Source organism: Engystomops pustulosus, chromosome 3 (assembly GCF_040894005.1).
Source record: "Engystomops pustulosus chromosome 3, aEngPut4.maternal, whole genome shotgun sequence".
Lineage (NCBI taxonomy): Eukaryota > Metazoa > Chordata > Amphibia > Anura > Leptodactylidae > Engystomops > Engystomops pustulosus.
The window spans coordinates 95965222-95979409 of record NC_092413.1 but is presented as its reverse complement, the minus strand read 5'-3'; the positions used below and the strand labels follow the sequence as shown (position 1 = coordinate 95979409).

General features: G+C 41.3%; 1 protein-coding gene across 3 annotated transcripts in view; it reads left to right on the top strand.

Annotated features, from left to right (window-relative positions):
• The first annotated feature begins 2889 nt into the window (after positions 1–2889).
• ENPP3 (ectonucleotide pyrophosphatase/phosphodiesterase 3) overlaps positions 2890–14188 on the top strand; it is a 60183-nt gene continuing 48884 nt past the window's right edge. The window contains exons 1-5 of one of the 3 annotated variants that reach the window (XM_072141518.1): positions 2890–3110; positions 9048–9138; positions 11783–11905; positions 12243–12368; positions 13546–13600. In XM_072141518.1, the coding sequence (XP_071997619.1) occupies positions 3033–3110; positions 9048–9138; positions 11783–11905; positions 12243–12368; positions 13546–13600 (473 nt within the window). In that variant the 5' untranslated portion in view covers positions 2890–3032. Of the gene's footprint in view, positions 3111–7496; positions 7687–9047; positions 9139–11782; positions 11906–12242; positions 12369–13545; positions 13601–14188 lie in introns of those variants that run through there. The other 2 variants (XM_072141520.1, XM_072141519.1) reach the window with 2 other exon arrangements.

Below are 14188 nucleotides of genomic sequence, written 5' to 3'. Positions count from 1 at the left end.
GAGCAGGGAGAGAATCTGGCCGCTGACCGAGGCAATGGACAATGGTTTCTCGAGGCAAATCACCGGGAAGTCATGCTGAGAGACCAGGGCAGCGTCCACAAACTTCGCAGTAGAGCCCGAATCCAGGAAACCAGAAACCTGGACAGGATCACCAGTGCCTGAGCTGAGCAACATGGGAATGTTCAATCTGGGAGGAGTTTTCCTCTCACATAGGGACGCTTCTCCCATTAAGCCTATGTGGCAACGTTCTTCCAGACGCTGGGGACGAACGGGACAAGTTTTGAAAAGATTTCCAGGTGAGGCACAAAAAAGACAGAGGTTCTCCAGAAGTCGCCGGAAATTTCTTGCGGGGAAAGTTAGGATCTATCCACTTGCATAGGTTCCTCAGCAGCAGGGAAAACCGGAAATTGGGCAGGTCTTGAAAAAACAGGGGACAAGCGTTGGACCCGAGTTTGGACCTGTTCCAAGCGTAGTTTCTTGGAACGTTCTGAAAAATGGATATCTATCTAAGTGGCCAGCGAGATGAGACCACTCAGAGTAGACGTCAAGTCCCGGGAAGTCCTTAATGTGGCCATAAAGTCTCATTTTAAATCAAAGCTGCTTCGTTCCAAGATAACTCAGACAGCATAGTCACCCACAGATGCGTCTCCTTGCATCAGGTTCAGCAATGCCGTTTCAGCCAAAGATGCACGGGCAGGTTCCATGAAGACTGACTGGAACTCCGTGAAGAAGCAGGTGATATCAACTGTAAAAAGGATTCTTCTTGTCCCAGAGGGGTGTCGCCCATGCCAGGGCCTTCTCCGATAGCAGAGTGATAAAACGCCACCTTGGACCGCTCAGAGACAAACTGTGAAGGCATAAGTTCAATATGCAGGGAACACTGGGTGATGAAGCCCCTGCACAGTTTGGGATCCCCGTCATATTTGGACGGTAAAGAAAGTCTCAACATAGGTTCAGCAGGATGAGCTGCTGACGCTTGCTGTGGTGGCTGCGGCTGGGAAGTCCACAGATGTTGCAGAATGGCGGTGATCTGATTGAGCAGCTGACCTTGTATGTTGATCCGCTGGGGCTGTCGAGCCAGAAGAGTTATGATATCTGCCAGCTCAGGGAGCGGAACCTCGGCGGGATCCATGACTGGATCTTACTGTCAGGATTCAGGAACAGTGGATCCTCTGGACCACCGCGAAGGTGGTACTAGCCAACACCTGGGACCGGAGTCTAAGTGGCACCTGGTCTTCACCAGAGCACGCCGCAAAGTGGGATGGTCTTGCTGCGGCAGGATACCACCAGGCCGTTCTACAGGTTGCGACTAGCCCGTGGTAGCAGCCGAGGTCGAGGTACCTTAGCCGAAGACAGTCTCGTAGTCAGGTCCAGGCACAGGGTCAGGGCAGGCGGCAGAGATGCAAGGTCAAGTCCAATCCGGGGTCAGCAACGGGAGGTCCAGGCAGATGAGAACGGGAACACAGGAACGCAGGACACGGGAACTCAGCAGCAGGAACACACGAGCAGGACCCCAGGATACACGGGAACACACAGGAATGCAGAAATGCTGCAGGGGAGCTTTCACAATGGTGTAGGCACACAAAGATCCGGCAGGGGACACAGGAAGGGGCTGAAATTATAGGATGGAGGTGTTCAGCCAGCATACCAATTAGGGATGTGCTGGCCCTTTAAATGTACATCAGCAGGCGCGCGCACGCCCTAGGAAGTGGGTACGCACACACACGGCAGTCCGAGGAGAGGCCTGCCCCGGGACGGTAAGTCCGATGCTGCAGGGAGAGCGTGGACGCACGGAGGAACACGCGTGAGCCCACGAACCGAGACAGGGATCGCGGGAGCACACGTGACGGAAAGCTTGACTTCAGTGTTAAACTCTCCACCTCCTTGACTTCATAAAACCAATTTACATCACACTTCAAAGTTGATTTTATGGATGATGCCACCACACCAGGACATGAAAGAAACATGATCTAGAAGCTGCTCAGTTGCTTAACAACGTACTGGTAGTGGTTTATTAGGCCAATTCCTAATGACAGGTTCCCTTTAATTCTACTGCACAACTTGGGATTAACCTCAATGGAGCCAGAACCTCTTCTACAACATCATTGTCCGTTCCTCACAAATGCTCTTCTGGATAAATGGCCAATAATTCCCACAGAGTTGCTCCAACATCTGTTAGAAACCCTTCCCATAAAATTAGAAGCTCCTTTTGTTGCAATGGGGGACCAATTCCATAGCAGCAAGTTTGTTCATATAGTTATAGATGTACAGAATTAAACAAAACCCACTTTACCTTTACATATGGTATGTGTGATATAAGAGCTTAAAGTTAAGGACCTGAGCTATAATATATCACACAGCCTGTGGGCTTATCTTTGGCAATCCTTCTAAGATTGGCAGAGAGGGTTATACAATGGTTTATATTACAGAGCCACCAAACAAAGATATATGGTGGCTTTAAATTTTCACCTTATCTCTGGACTTCTGTTTTTCTAGTCACATCACAGTATTCCATATATCTGTAACATAGTGGACAGTACATATGTCTGTAATGAAGGTCCCCAAGCCAAGGCTTAAGTACGTGAAGTTATGTAGATCAGAATGCAAGCACCACTATAAGATACACTTCCAGTTAAAGAATCCTCTTGTCATTTTCTTTTTTTTTCTCATTAATGAGTGAAGTGCACTTTCACAACCCCTGCACTGCAATCCCTCCCTTTATTAAGAATTCAGGTGACGGAAGTAGATCAAAGTAATGAAGTCATTTAGAGTCATTATCACCAGTTGTACTTTACCTTAAGTCCATAGAAATAAGGTAATCTTTTCACTATTGTTATCCATGCTCCTCATGCAGATAAACCTGTTTACTCTTTGACCCGTTATAAGTTCCACTGGTATCTTCCCAGTGTCTCATTGTGCTGTAGCTCCTTGCACTGGCAGGGAGGAAGCTAGAAGACTATTACAGACAAGACATACAGGAGTCCACTCTCGCTGCCAGCTGTTGCAGAACATTTCCACTCCTCTATATATAAATGGAATCAACTGAACATCTAACAATGGAAGAACCTGTTAAGAGAAAACAAGTAAATAAGTATAAGATAATCTCTGTGGTAAGTGCCAAGAACATTTTTTATGACAATATTTCTCTTGATGTATGGGTTAGAATTAGGGTGCACATGGTACAGTAACAACTGAATAGTAAAAAAAACTGTATTTAATTCTGTTTCTACTTTTGGTTCCTTTACCATTCATTTGTGAAGCATTTCACATTTTTGCTGTGTATAAATGCACTCCTATAGAGATCAAATGAGTAATGGGGCAGAGAACAACCACATGTACAGATAAGCCTGTGTGGCTAGATTGCATTACCCCCACCATTCTGAGATCTCCCTGCTGGTATAGGCTTAGTGTCCCCTGTTCTGACAGGTATATGCATTGACAGCCATTAATCTAAATGATCAGCATGTAATGTTACATTTTCTGTACTGCAGCTACTGAGAAGCAACTTTTGGCTCGCTGGAGCTTTGCTTAACTACAATAATTTGTTTGCCAGGGCTATCTTGAGGCAAGATCGACATATGTCAACTTTAATGAGACAGCCCCTTTAATGGGCACATATGCTTTCACAATTCACAAATATCACAAATGTTTTTATCAGTAGGTTCACATTGCTGAACCTCCAACAAACACAAGTAAACAAAGCGGCACGACCAGTGGACTGAAAACTTCTTCAGTTGTGATCTCTGGAAAGTTGAATAGTGAATGGGCAGTTTCTCAGCTAGTAGAACAGTAACTTGTAACAAGAAACAGCACACAGCTAGGTTTTATCCTGTTCAAATATTCTCAAATGTTAGACACCTGATTATCATGGATGTTTTCACAGTAATACATAAGCAATATACATGCCCATAAAGGTATCTAAGTATATGTTTTTCCCATGTAAAACTACTGAAGACATTAAAGTGTCTAAGGAGCTAAAGTGGTATCTGCTCTGTTTTTTAAGTGTTTATGCTTTTTTTCTTTTTGGGATGCAAAACAATGAATCAACAATAATAAACAGTTGACCACAGCACAACATGGAATGAGAATCCAGTAATATCAAGATAAATATAATTGAGTAGTAAACAGCGTGTTGTACCCACATCTGGGTCAGTAGTCGCATGTCATACAGTAACGAGCATAAGGTTACCAAAGTTGGCAAATGCCAGACAACCACTCATCCCACCATTCACACAAAACAACACAGACACCAATACAGAGTCCCCAACACATTCCACTGTAGGAAAAGAGCAGAGCTCTTAAAAAAAATTACACAGCAGTGTAATGGGATGACACTCCACCTTGACCAAATTAAATCATATTTATGTGGGCATCTCCTGTACTACCAAGAGGTAGTACAGAATAAGCAAGATCCTTGTTTTTAGGGGAGGAGGCTCAACTTCCCTCCGGTCATCCTAAAGAGGTCAGGGATGTCATTCTACCAGCAGAGAAGCGCCTTGTCAAAGGGCCTAACACCCTGTAGCTACAAGAAAGCATAGACCTGTAATGCATGACTCAGCTGGGAGCAATGAAAGGAGGCTATGGGGCTTAGGGTAAACCTCTCACTTAGCTCATTGAGGGTGAGCTAATGGATAGAAGCTGAACGTAACCAAAGCAGCACTCCACATTGTCCACCCAGTAAGAGTGAGAAAGTGTGGTAGACAGGGTTGATCCATATGGGGGAATGAGGAGACACAGCGGGAGAGTCGGAGGGGCAAATAGAAGCTTAGCCCTATGCCAACATACTGCCACTGTAAGGAAAGGGGGGCAGAAGATGGAGATTTATACCTATGGAGAAGGTTAGTAAGGGCTTCATATGATCCCATTAGAGCCCCTGCAAACATAAAATATAAATACAAAACAGGTGCCGCCAGCCCTCCCCAGAATTTAAGTGCCTGTAACAACTCTAGACTGAAACTTGGGGAATCACCCTGCCAGTAGACAGATATCAGAATGCTTCTCTTTCTTGTAGCTTAGGTCCCACATTAGTTAACCCACTATCATTGACAGCTTCACACACTAAACATTTTCCCCCTGTGTTGTTTGAATTCTGACATTCAGCATTGTGACCGTGCTCTGATATCACATATTAGTCCTGTCCACCATTCATTAACTCCTGGTTAAAAAAGTGATTTGGTCCTGCATTGCCCTATCTCTTGTGACCTGGCTCTGTCGACTTCTGTGTGTCTGTGTTTTTCACTTTGGCGTAGTGAGGGAAAGCAGCCTAGTTGCTGTCACAGCCTCACCCGCGATCCTCGGTACGGATCGCGGGTACACCCATGCCCTTCCCTGTGGTGCGGACTTACCTCTCCAACGTTCCTGCTTCCCGACTAGGCCGCATCCCGGTCTCCGGTCGCAGGTGTCGGCTAGTACGATCACCATATCCCACGGTGGTCCAGGGGGTCCACTGGTCCACAGACTCCTCCTCCCGGACTCTTCCCACAGAGCCTTTCCTTCCTGGTACTCCCAAGTACCTTCTGTTGTCTGTGTACCGTTACAGCTGCCCTGTACCATCTGGGGTACATGATGCAAGCAGGAAGGGCCTTTGGTGGGATCAGTGTCTGGGCTCACTGTCTTCTGTGTACCTATTTCTGGTGCCCTTAGTACACTATTTTAATGCAAAAATTAAAAAAATAAATTTATATGAAGCATATTTATCATAAAATCTTGATTCAAACAATAGGTCATTTTCCCGTTAAGCATACCCTTATAATTTGAGGATGAGAGCTTTACTAGTCATTTAATAATAAGAGTTCTAGTAGATCTAAAATATAGATAAACTGATAAGGAAAACTGCTTATTAAATTTAGTTTATTTTAGAGGGCTAAAAAAGTGTTTGAACTATATACAGTATATAGTTAAAATAGTGCCTAATAGTAGTAAAAACATTAGGCATAAACAGGTAAAATCTAGGTGAATGATCTTTTCCTTTTGTAAACCTGGAAACATTTTGTCAAAAGCAGGTGATATAGGTGTGGTTTGGGTAGGTCAATATGTACAGTAATATGAGCTGATGGATGTGCAGCTGTCCTGCTATTTTACTTTTGTTGTAGTCTGGTGTTATATATATATGTACAAGATTATCTTTGTACTACCTATTAGATTATCTTTTGTCATAAAACAAATGAAAAACTAAATATTGTTTTTGAAGCTTGGTCATATAAGTAAGAGATTGAGAACAGTTTTTACAACTCATGATCATACTTTGATGACCGGTGACAAGAGTACCATGAAACAAAATTGAAATAAAATCTCAATGGGGAAAAACATTTTAAGTTTTCCCACATAGGACACCTATATATTATTAAAAGCATATGGATATTAACAGTGACAATCACATAGCAGCAACAACATGAGCGGTTGCATATAAATGTTTTTGGAAGTCCTTGCATCATACAGAATTTTAACGCATGGACACCCTGTCTGTCAGCCTAACTACAGCACTGACACTGTAACAGTTCTTACAGTACCGGTGCTGCAGTTCAGCCCGATATTTCTGTAGGATGCAAGGACTACCACCATGTGCAAATGTCTGACTACTAGAAACCCCTGTGAGCAGTAGGAAGTGGACAAACAATTATGAATAAATATCTGGTTCACATCCTTGACCACTGCTCTTTCCACTTCTATAAGGCTGCATGAAATCAGAATAGCTATAAATGTACACTTGTGCCTTATTCACATGGATTAATATGAATTTTTAGTCCCCAATTGTCAAAATCACTGGAATTTCCAGTGGTCAGACCCCCAGCCATCCAGCACATCTGTCATACAATGAAGGTCCCACTTCTTTGATGCAGTGTACAGCCCTAGATTCGTAGTTTTGAGCAATTACCCATTGACCGTTCAGCCTGAACTATAGCTGGCTGTGGTGAGTGTGCAGGTTTTTGGCAGGAATGCCCCACGGCAGCCCACTCTGCCACTCCTTGGCATAAAGGGGATAATACTCATCATGCGTGGTAGTTTGAGGCATTGCAATTATTTCAGGGCTTGTACATCAGAAAACTGGACCTGATAAATCTCCCCTTATTCTTGATCCTGTAAATAAGAAATTAGTATTTTTAGTGAGACAACCCTGGTTCCTTATGGGACAATAAAAACACATTTTACTGTGCATATATTACACACAAACACAAATATGTCTATAGGTCCCCAATATCAGATCAGGGAGAGTGATGCTTCCCTTTCCCACATGGATCAGCTGTTCTCAGCAGCTTATACACAGAGAATGGAGCAGGAAAAAGACAGCTACATTCAATAAGAAATGTGAACAATATAAACATAAAGAAAAATTACAGAATATTTGACACTATTCTATTCACAAAGTAATTCATATGTCCTGGTAAACAGCAGAGCCTTCAGAAGGGGTTAATACTACAAATGTTTATCTGGATCCTCCTATCTGACACCTCCCTGATTAAAAGCAATTTACATGTTTCCTAATAGATGCCATCAGTATAATGGGGTGTAAAGGATGGGCATTGTAGGAATTTGAAGGCAGAGGAGACAATGGGTTACAAGCTTCCTGTGAGTTACATTTATATAGTCTAATTGTATGTACCATAGTCTCCCTGCTGTTTATATGTCTGACTTGTTTATACTTTGAAATCAATCTGATAAATGACCATTTACAAATCCTCAAACCAGGTAGGTTTGTCACCTGAGAGGGCATGGAACTGACTGTAATAGCATGTATGTCTCATTCTTATTCACCCGACATGTGTCTTACCTGTGATTTGTAAAGTACCAAAAGGGCACACTGGTTTGTTTTCATGTACCTCACTCGCCTATTGGGGGAGATTTATCAATAGACAGAAGAATCTTACTTCAGTTTTTAAGAGAGTCTTAGTAGCTTTTTTGCAGATTTATTTTAGTGGCTACGGTTCGATAAATGTGGCACATGAGGTGTCGATGTTATCCCAGTGTATATGCGACATATGGGATTAAAAAGTAAATTAAAAAGCTCACCTATTCCACTGAATCCATGGCACAGCATATATGTAACTTGTCACCACCCCACCAGCAAATCACAGCTGAAAACCTGTGGCAGAAATCTACATTCTGCTGGAATTTCCTAGTGTATCCCTGGCCTTATATATAATTTTCAGTATATATTCGTGTGTAGAAAGCTTGTATTTCACATCAAAATACCCATCACGTATGCAATGAATTCCTATTGATTTCAATGGAAAATATATATAATTTCTCATAAGATGTGTGATTTTTCTCTGTAAAAATGTAATGTTGTCCTTGCATGTGCTGTAGAGTGTTTCCCACTGAGATCATTCATGAAATCTGCATCAAAGTGTGACGTGTGGATTTTGTCATGGATTGTGGTTCAAATTTGAGAGATTTTGCTGAAAATTTCTCGTATGCTTGAAAAGGGAAAGATTCACAACAGAAATGGACATTCTGTAGTCTTTAAAAATCCACATGCAATTTAAATTTCTGTGTAGCGTTTTACTATACACTTTATGGGTACTGCATTGCATTGTAGACTTTCTGCTTGAAAATTTGTGTGGAAAACCAGTAATCTTCTTATATTTGTTATTCATGGCCTTTTTATTTCTAAAGTTTACTTCTAAAGTTACTTCTGTTTGAAAGTATAGCAGGTTCTGAGGGAGCAGGGTTAGGGGAGACGTGCCCCTGAGCTCTGGTTATGGTCCCCAAAGCCATTCTGGCTCATTTGTATAATTATAGAGAAGGAAGGAGGCCATGCATAAAAATATAAGAAGATTACCACAATCACCGTGCCTGGATTTGTTATATCTGATATTGGCTCTGGGGTCCCACAGGGTCAAACAGGTAAGGGAAAATGAGTTGCCTTTTATTAAATTAAAGCTGCTGCTGCAAAATCTGCCTGGATCTTTACACTTTGTGTCACTAGATATCCCACAGCATATACTGACACTATTTGAGAACTGTTCAATATGTGCCCTTGTTGTGTTTATCATATTAAATATTTTTGATACTATGAAATCCTTACAGTATTCTGTTTTCTCTTGCAGGTGCTTCTTGTTGCTTTGGTTGTTATGTCACTTGGACTAGGTTTGGGCCTGGGACTGAAGAAGGAAGAGAAACCACTGGATAGAGCATCAGGTACTACCATTACATAGTGGCCACCTATAGACTGTATATAGGAGTTCAGGGAAAGAAAACATTTGCAGATCTAAACATATTGAGCAGAGAATACAGTTGTACCCAGTCTAATAACCAGCCACAGAGCTAAGCTAATGCTGGGTCCTTTCAATGTCAGGATCATGTCGTCAACCGGCAACTGGGTCCCAACCAAATAACCATGGCAACCGATCACAGCTCAGCTTTCATTTTACCAGTGCTCAGGAATATTTTAAAGGGGAGCTGTGATTGGTTGCCATGGGCCACTAGAAATATTCTGACTTTCAGACAGCTTGATAAATCTGGCCCATAATCTACTTCATGTAGGATTACTAGAAAAGTCACAAGAAAATCAGTACCTACAACAATAATTCTAAAAAATATGACATATTTTATTGAATCACATAGTTAAAAATCACCGTCACCTAAAAAAAATCATAAAAACTACATGCGGTGATGGTTGGACAAATATGGGTCCTGCTTTAACATGTACTCAATAAATATATCAACATCCATCAATATAACATCAAAACATACATAAAAAAGAAAGATCACATATAACCTGTTATTCATAACTATGTTATTCTATACTATGTGATTCAATAAAGTAGTTAATATCGTTCAGAATTATTGACGTTGGTTCTGATTTTCATGTGACTTTTTTAGTAGTCCTAAATGTAGATAGATTCTCTTTGTGTATTGTAGGTTACAGGTCTAGATATTGGTAAACAAGTACCTAGGTATACAGGTGGCCCCCTACTTAAGAACACCTGACTTACAGATGACCCCCTAGTTACAAACGAACCACTGCTAATTGGTAATTTACTCTACTTTAGACCCAGCTTACAATAAACAGCTGTAACAAGTGTCTACAATTAACCTTTATTGTTAATTCTGGTTCTTATGACAATCCAACATTTTTAAAATCCATTTGTCACAGCGTCCATAAAAATGTGTCTGTAGCTACAATTATAAAATATACAGTTCATACTTACATACAAATTCAACTTAAGGGGAACCTGTCACCAGGGACCTCATTTTCACTAAAGACAAATTGTAAAAGCCCATGACACCTGCAGAGCAAAAATGCCTCTCTGCCTTTTCTAAGCATTTGCATTACAATATAATTGTGTATTAAAACTTACTCTTGCATCCTGACAAAATCCTGGGGTAGTCACAGAGGCTGGGCTTTGGTTTGGATGCATTTAAAAAAACAACATGTGACTTGTCTGAGCTTCAGGCTGCTCCATCTTGGTGCTCCTGTACAGCTTGTCCCTCCCCCACTGATGTCAACTCACCAGGCTGTGACCTCTGAGAAGGAGTAGGGGAGGGAGGAGCTGTACAGGAGCACACAGGTGGGGGCTTAGATCTGAGGAGTGAGTAACACAGACAAGGCACATGTTGTTTTTTGAAATGCATCCAAACCAATGTCTAGCCCCTGTGACTACCCCAGGATTTTGTCAGAGTAAGTTATAACACACAATTATACTGTAATGCAAATGATTAGAAAAGGCAGAAAGGCATGTTTGCACTGCAGGCGTAATAAGCTTCTGCAACCTGTCTGAGATAACCATTGCTGTGATGTTATTGTATAAGTATAATAAACACCGTGCTATCAAAGTACAAACATAATAAACACAGAATGGGTGTAAAATGTTGCATGCCACCTTTATCACTACCTGCTCCTTAGGTCTCAGCTTATATGTTCCCCATAGCAGCTACTATGCCTGCTGACCTGGAACTTATGCCCATTTTCGCATAAAATAATAAAAGTTTCTGCTAACACTATTGAGACTCCATGTCACTTATGCTTTTTTTCTGAGAGTGGGGTAAATGTACCCAAGTCATGAGGTGGCATGAAGAAATGTAGCTAATAAGTTACACCCACTGTGTACAATAATTCTGTAAAGGAAATATAAAAGCTGTGGTTTGTGGGGCATCTACTGCACAAACTGTTTTGGGTATGATGCATATTATTACTACAGTGACAGATATGTCTTAATCACTACCAGACCATCCTGGGAAAATGAGCTTTCTGCCAAATGTTAAAACAAGAAATACCAGATTGGAGTGACTGTAATGAAGTAATCTGCTTCTTTCTTTGCAAATAATTTGTCTGGCAGGGAAAATGATTGAGGTACACACCCATAATGGGAAAGTACAGGGAAACTTAAAGGGGTTGTCCGGGCTTTAGCAAAATGTAGAAGAACAGCATGGGGAAGGGGGCCTAAAAACAACAAAAATTGTATACTTACCTCCTCCGTCGCTCCTGTCGTCCTGTGCAGCCGCCCTTCAGCGCCATGCCCCTGTTTGTTTACATATGCATTAGACTAGACCCTTCTGGTCCAATTACAGATGTGTAGTTTTGCAGGGTTTACTTATATGTATAAAGTGCTAAAGTGGAAGACAAGAGAGTACGGAAAAAACATAACAATCTCTTCATAGAATGGAAAATTAAGCAACGTTAAAAGTTGCTTATTTTTAATATTCTAGGTCTAATATGATTATTAAGTGTGTATGGTGTTTAATAAACTTTTAATGGTTTACACTATTCTAAGACAGCAAAGAGCTACAAAGTATTTATTCTATGTATCCACTTAGGCTTAAACTGTTCCTACTTTCTCAGTCTCGTGTAGACACAGATGCTACAATACAGAAAATGTAAGAGAAGGTGATTGCCGTTGTGATACACAGTGTAAAGAACATGGAAATTGTTGTTTTGACTTTGAAGATCTATGTGTGAAGCCAAGTAAGTATGAAGTACAGTCTTATTATAGGTAGCACTCATGTTAGAAATATGCACAGTGATTATATAATTTTTTAAGTTTAGCTTCTTTTCTATATGAATGTTTTAGTGCCATAACTAATAATTTTTGCCAGAAATCCGATTGCCATAGAGATGACCTTTAAACCCTTTAAAATGTATGGTCTGTTAATGCAAGTCTTTTTTATTGCATGCCATTAAATGTACTCTGTATTCAAAGTTAAGATACAAGATTTCATCTCCCCTAGATAAAATGTATCATGTAGAAAAGTGCTGTCATAATTATAATGTATGGCTTATGAACTGTTTTGATAAATTACAGAGGAAGACTGGACCTGTAGCAATGTGCGTTGTGGAGAGGAGCGCATTGCTGGCAGTCATTGCACTTGCTCAGATGACTGCTTGACAAAGGGAGACTGCTGTACAAACTACCAAGCTGTTTGCAAAGGTAATATATGTTATGTTCAGTACATGGCCTAAAAGAAACACCAGCATAAACTTTATACTGTACATAAAAGATAAAAATATTTTTGTCATATCTTCTGGATGTGCCATAAATAGCCAAAAAGGAAATATTCCTTTTAAGGGGTTGTACAATCTCTGTTTCACTTCAACATAAAGGAAATCTACCATCAGGATCATGGATTATAAACCCAGGGTACTTACATGTTGGCATGTGCCCCCTTTATCAGGATCTGATATTCTTTTAACTTCTTATCGTCTGTTCTTCTTATGCACTTGATTTTTAAGAAATTATGCTTTAAAAACTATGCAAATGAGCCTGAGGGGCTTCAGGCTCCATTAACTTGTGGAGCCCCTCAGGCTCATTTGCATAAACCGTAATGCCTTTTTTTTCGTAAAACCAAAGGCATAAAAAGCTAAACGAAGAGCAGATCCTAACAAAGGGCCACACACCGGCATGTAAGCGTACTTGCTTTATAATCCATAATCCTGATGGTAGATGTCCTTAAATGAAACCTACCATTTGATTTCATGCATTATGCAGCAAACATACCTTGAGGATGCTATAGCTACACTGAATCAGAATCATATCTCGGTTAATCCCTGAGCTTAGTGACTTTGCTGAAGAAACAATGATAACATTCTGGACCTTGGGAAAGCTGGGTCAGCATGGCTGCCTCGATCAACACGTTACACAAGGGAGCTTGGAATTACAAATGACGGTTAGTAGCATGACTAATCAACCTGAGCTGGATCACTCATACACAGCAGCTGGGGGATGGTGCAGAAATTGATTATTCTGTCTGGCAGGGAGAAAAGTGATTGCATCATCATCTCCTGCAGAGAAAAACTCACAGGCTAGGAGAAGCGCGGAAGCAAGTGCTGAAGGAGCCATAGAAGCGACAGAGCTTCATTATCTTAATGTTATATCTGTTTTATCAGCAAAACCACTCTGATATGATCCTGCATCAGTGTAGCTACCGCATTCTCAAGTTATGTTTGCTTCATAATGCATCAAATCAAATGGTAGGTTATTAGTCATCGTTCAGAGTCATTTATTTGGATTTGTAACATTGATTCAAATCGTCAAAAAGAAAAACAGACCCTTAATTTGTATTGTGTTCATTTTATAGTAATTCTGTGATGTGTGCATTTACTTACAGGAGACACTGCTTGGGCAGATGATGGATGTGATGCTACATCTCAGTGTCCTGAAGGGTAAGTAAATAAGGAACATAATGGTAGTATAATATTTGATCCATTCCCACCCTGTTCTGTAACAGTGTATTATTAAACAATATATTAGGACTACTCTTGTTCTGTATATACGGTCACTACACAGTACTACTGCTCTTATCCTGTATATATGGACACTGAACACAACTACTATCCCTACCCTGCATAAATACACAACATATATTTACAATTCTTGTTCTGTATATATGGTCACTACACAGTACTACTGCTCCTATCCTGTATTTATGGACTCTGAACAGAACTACTTTCATTACCTGTATATGAGGCACAGTAATATGATCTAATGTTTGTGATGCATAAGAATAATAAAGTGGTGAAAGAGAATATTTGATACAAGTGCATCTTTTGTGTATTGATTTGTGTCACGGGTGGTCCCGCGACCCATATCGCGGGTCGCGGGCTCACCCGTGCTTCCCAGCCCCCGCCAGCGCGCCGCCAGCGCGCCGCCAGCGCGCCGCCAGCGCATCTCACCTGGCCCGGCTCCCGGCTCGCTTCCCTCCGCGGTCCGCGCGCGTCCCCGACTGCTAGGGCGCGCGCGCGGCTCCTTCT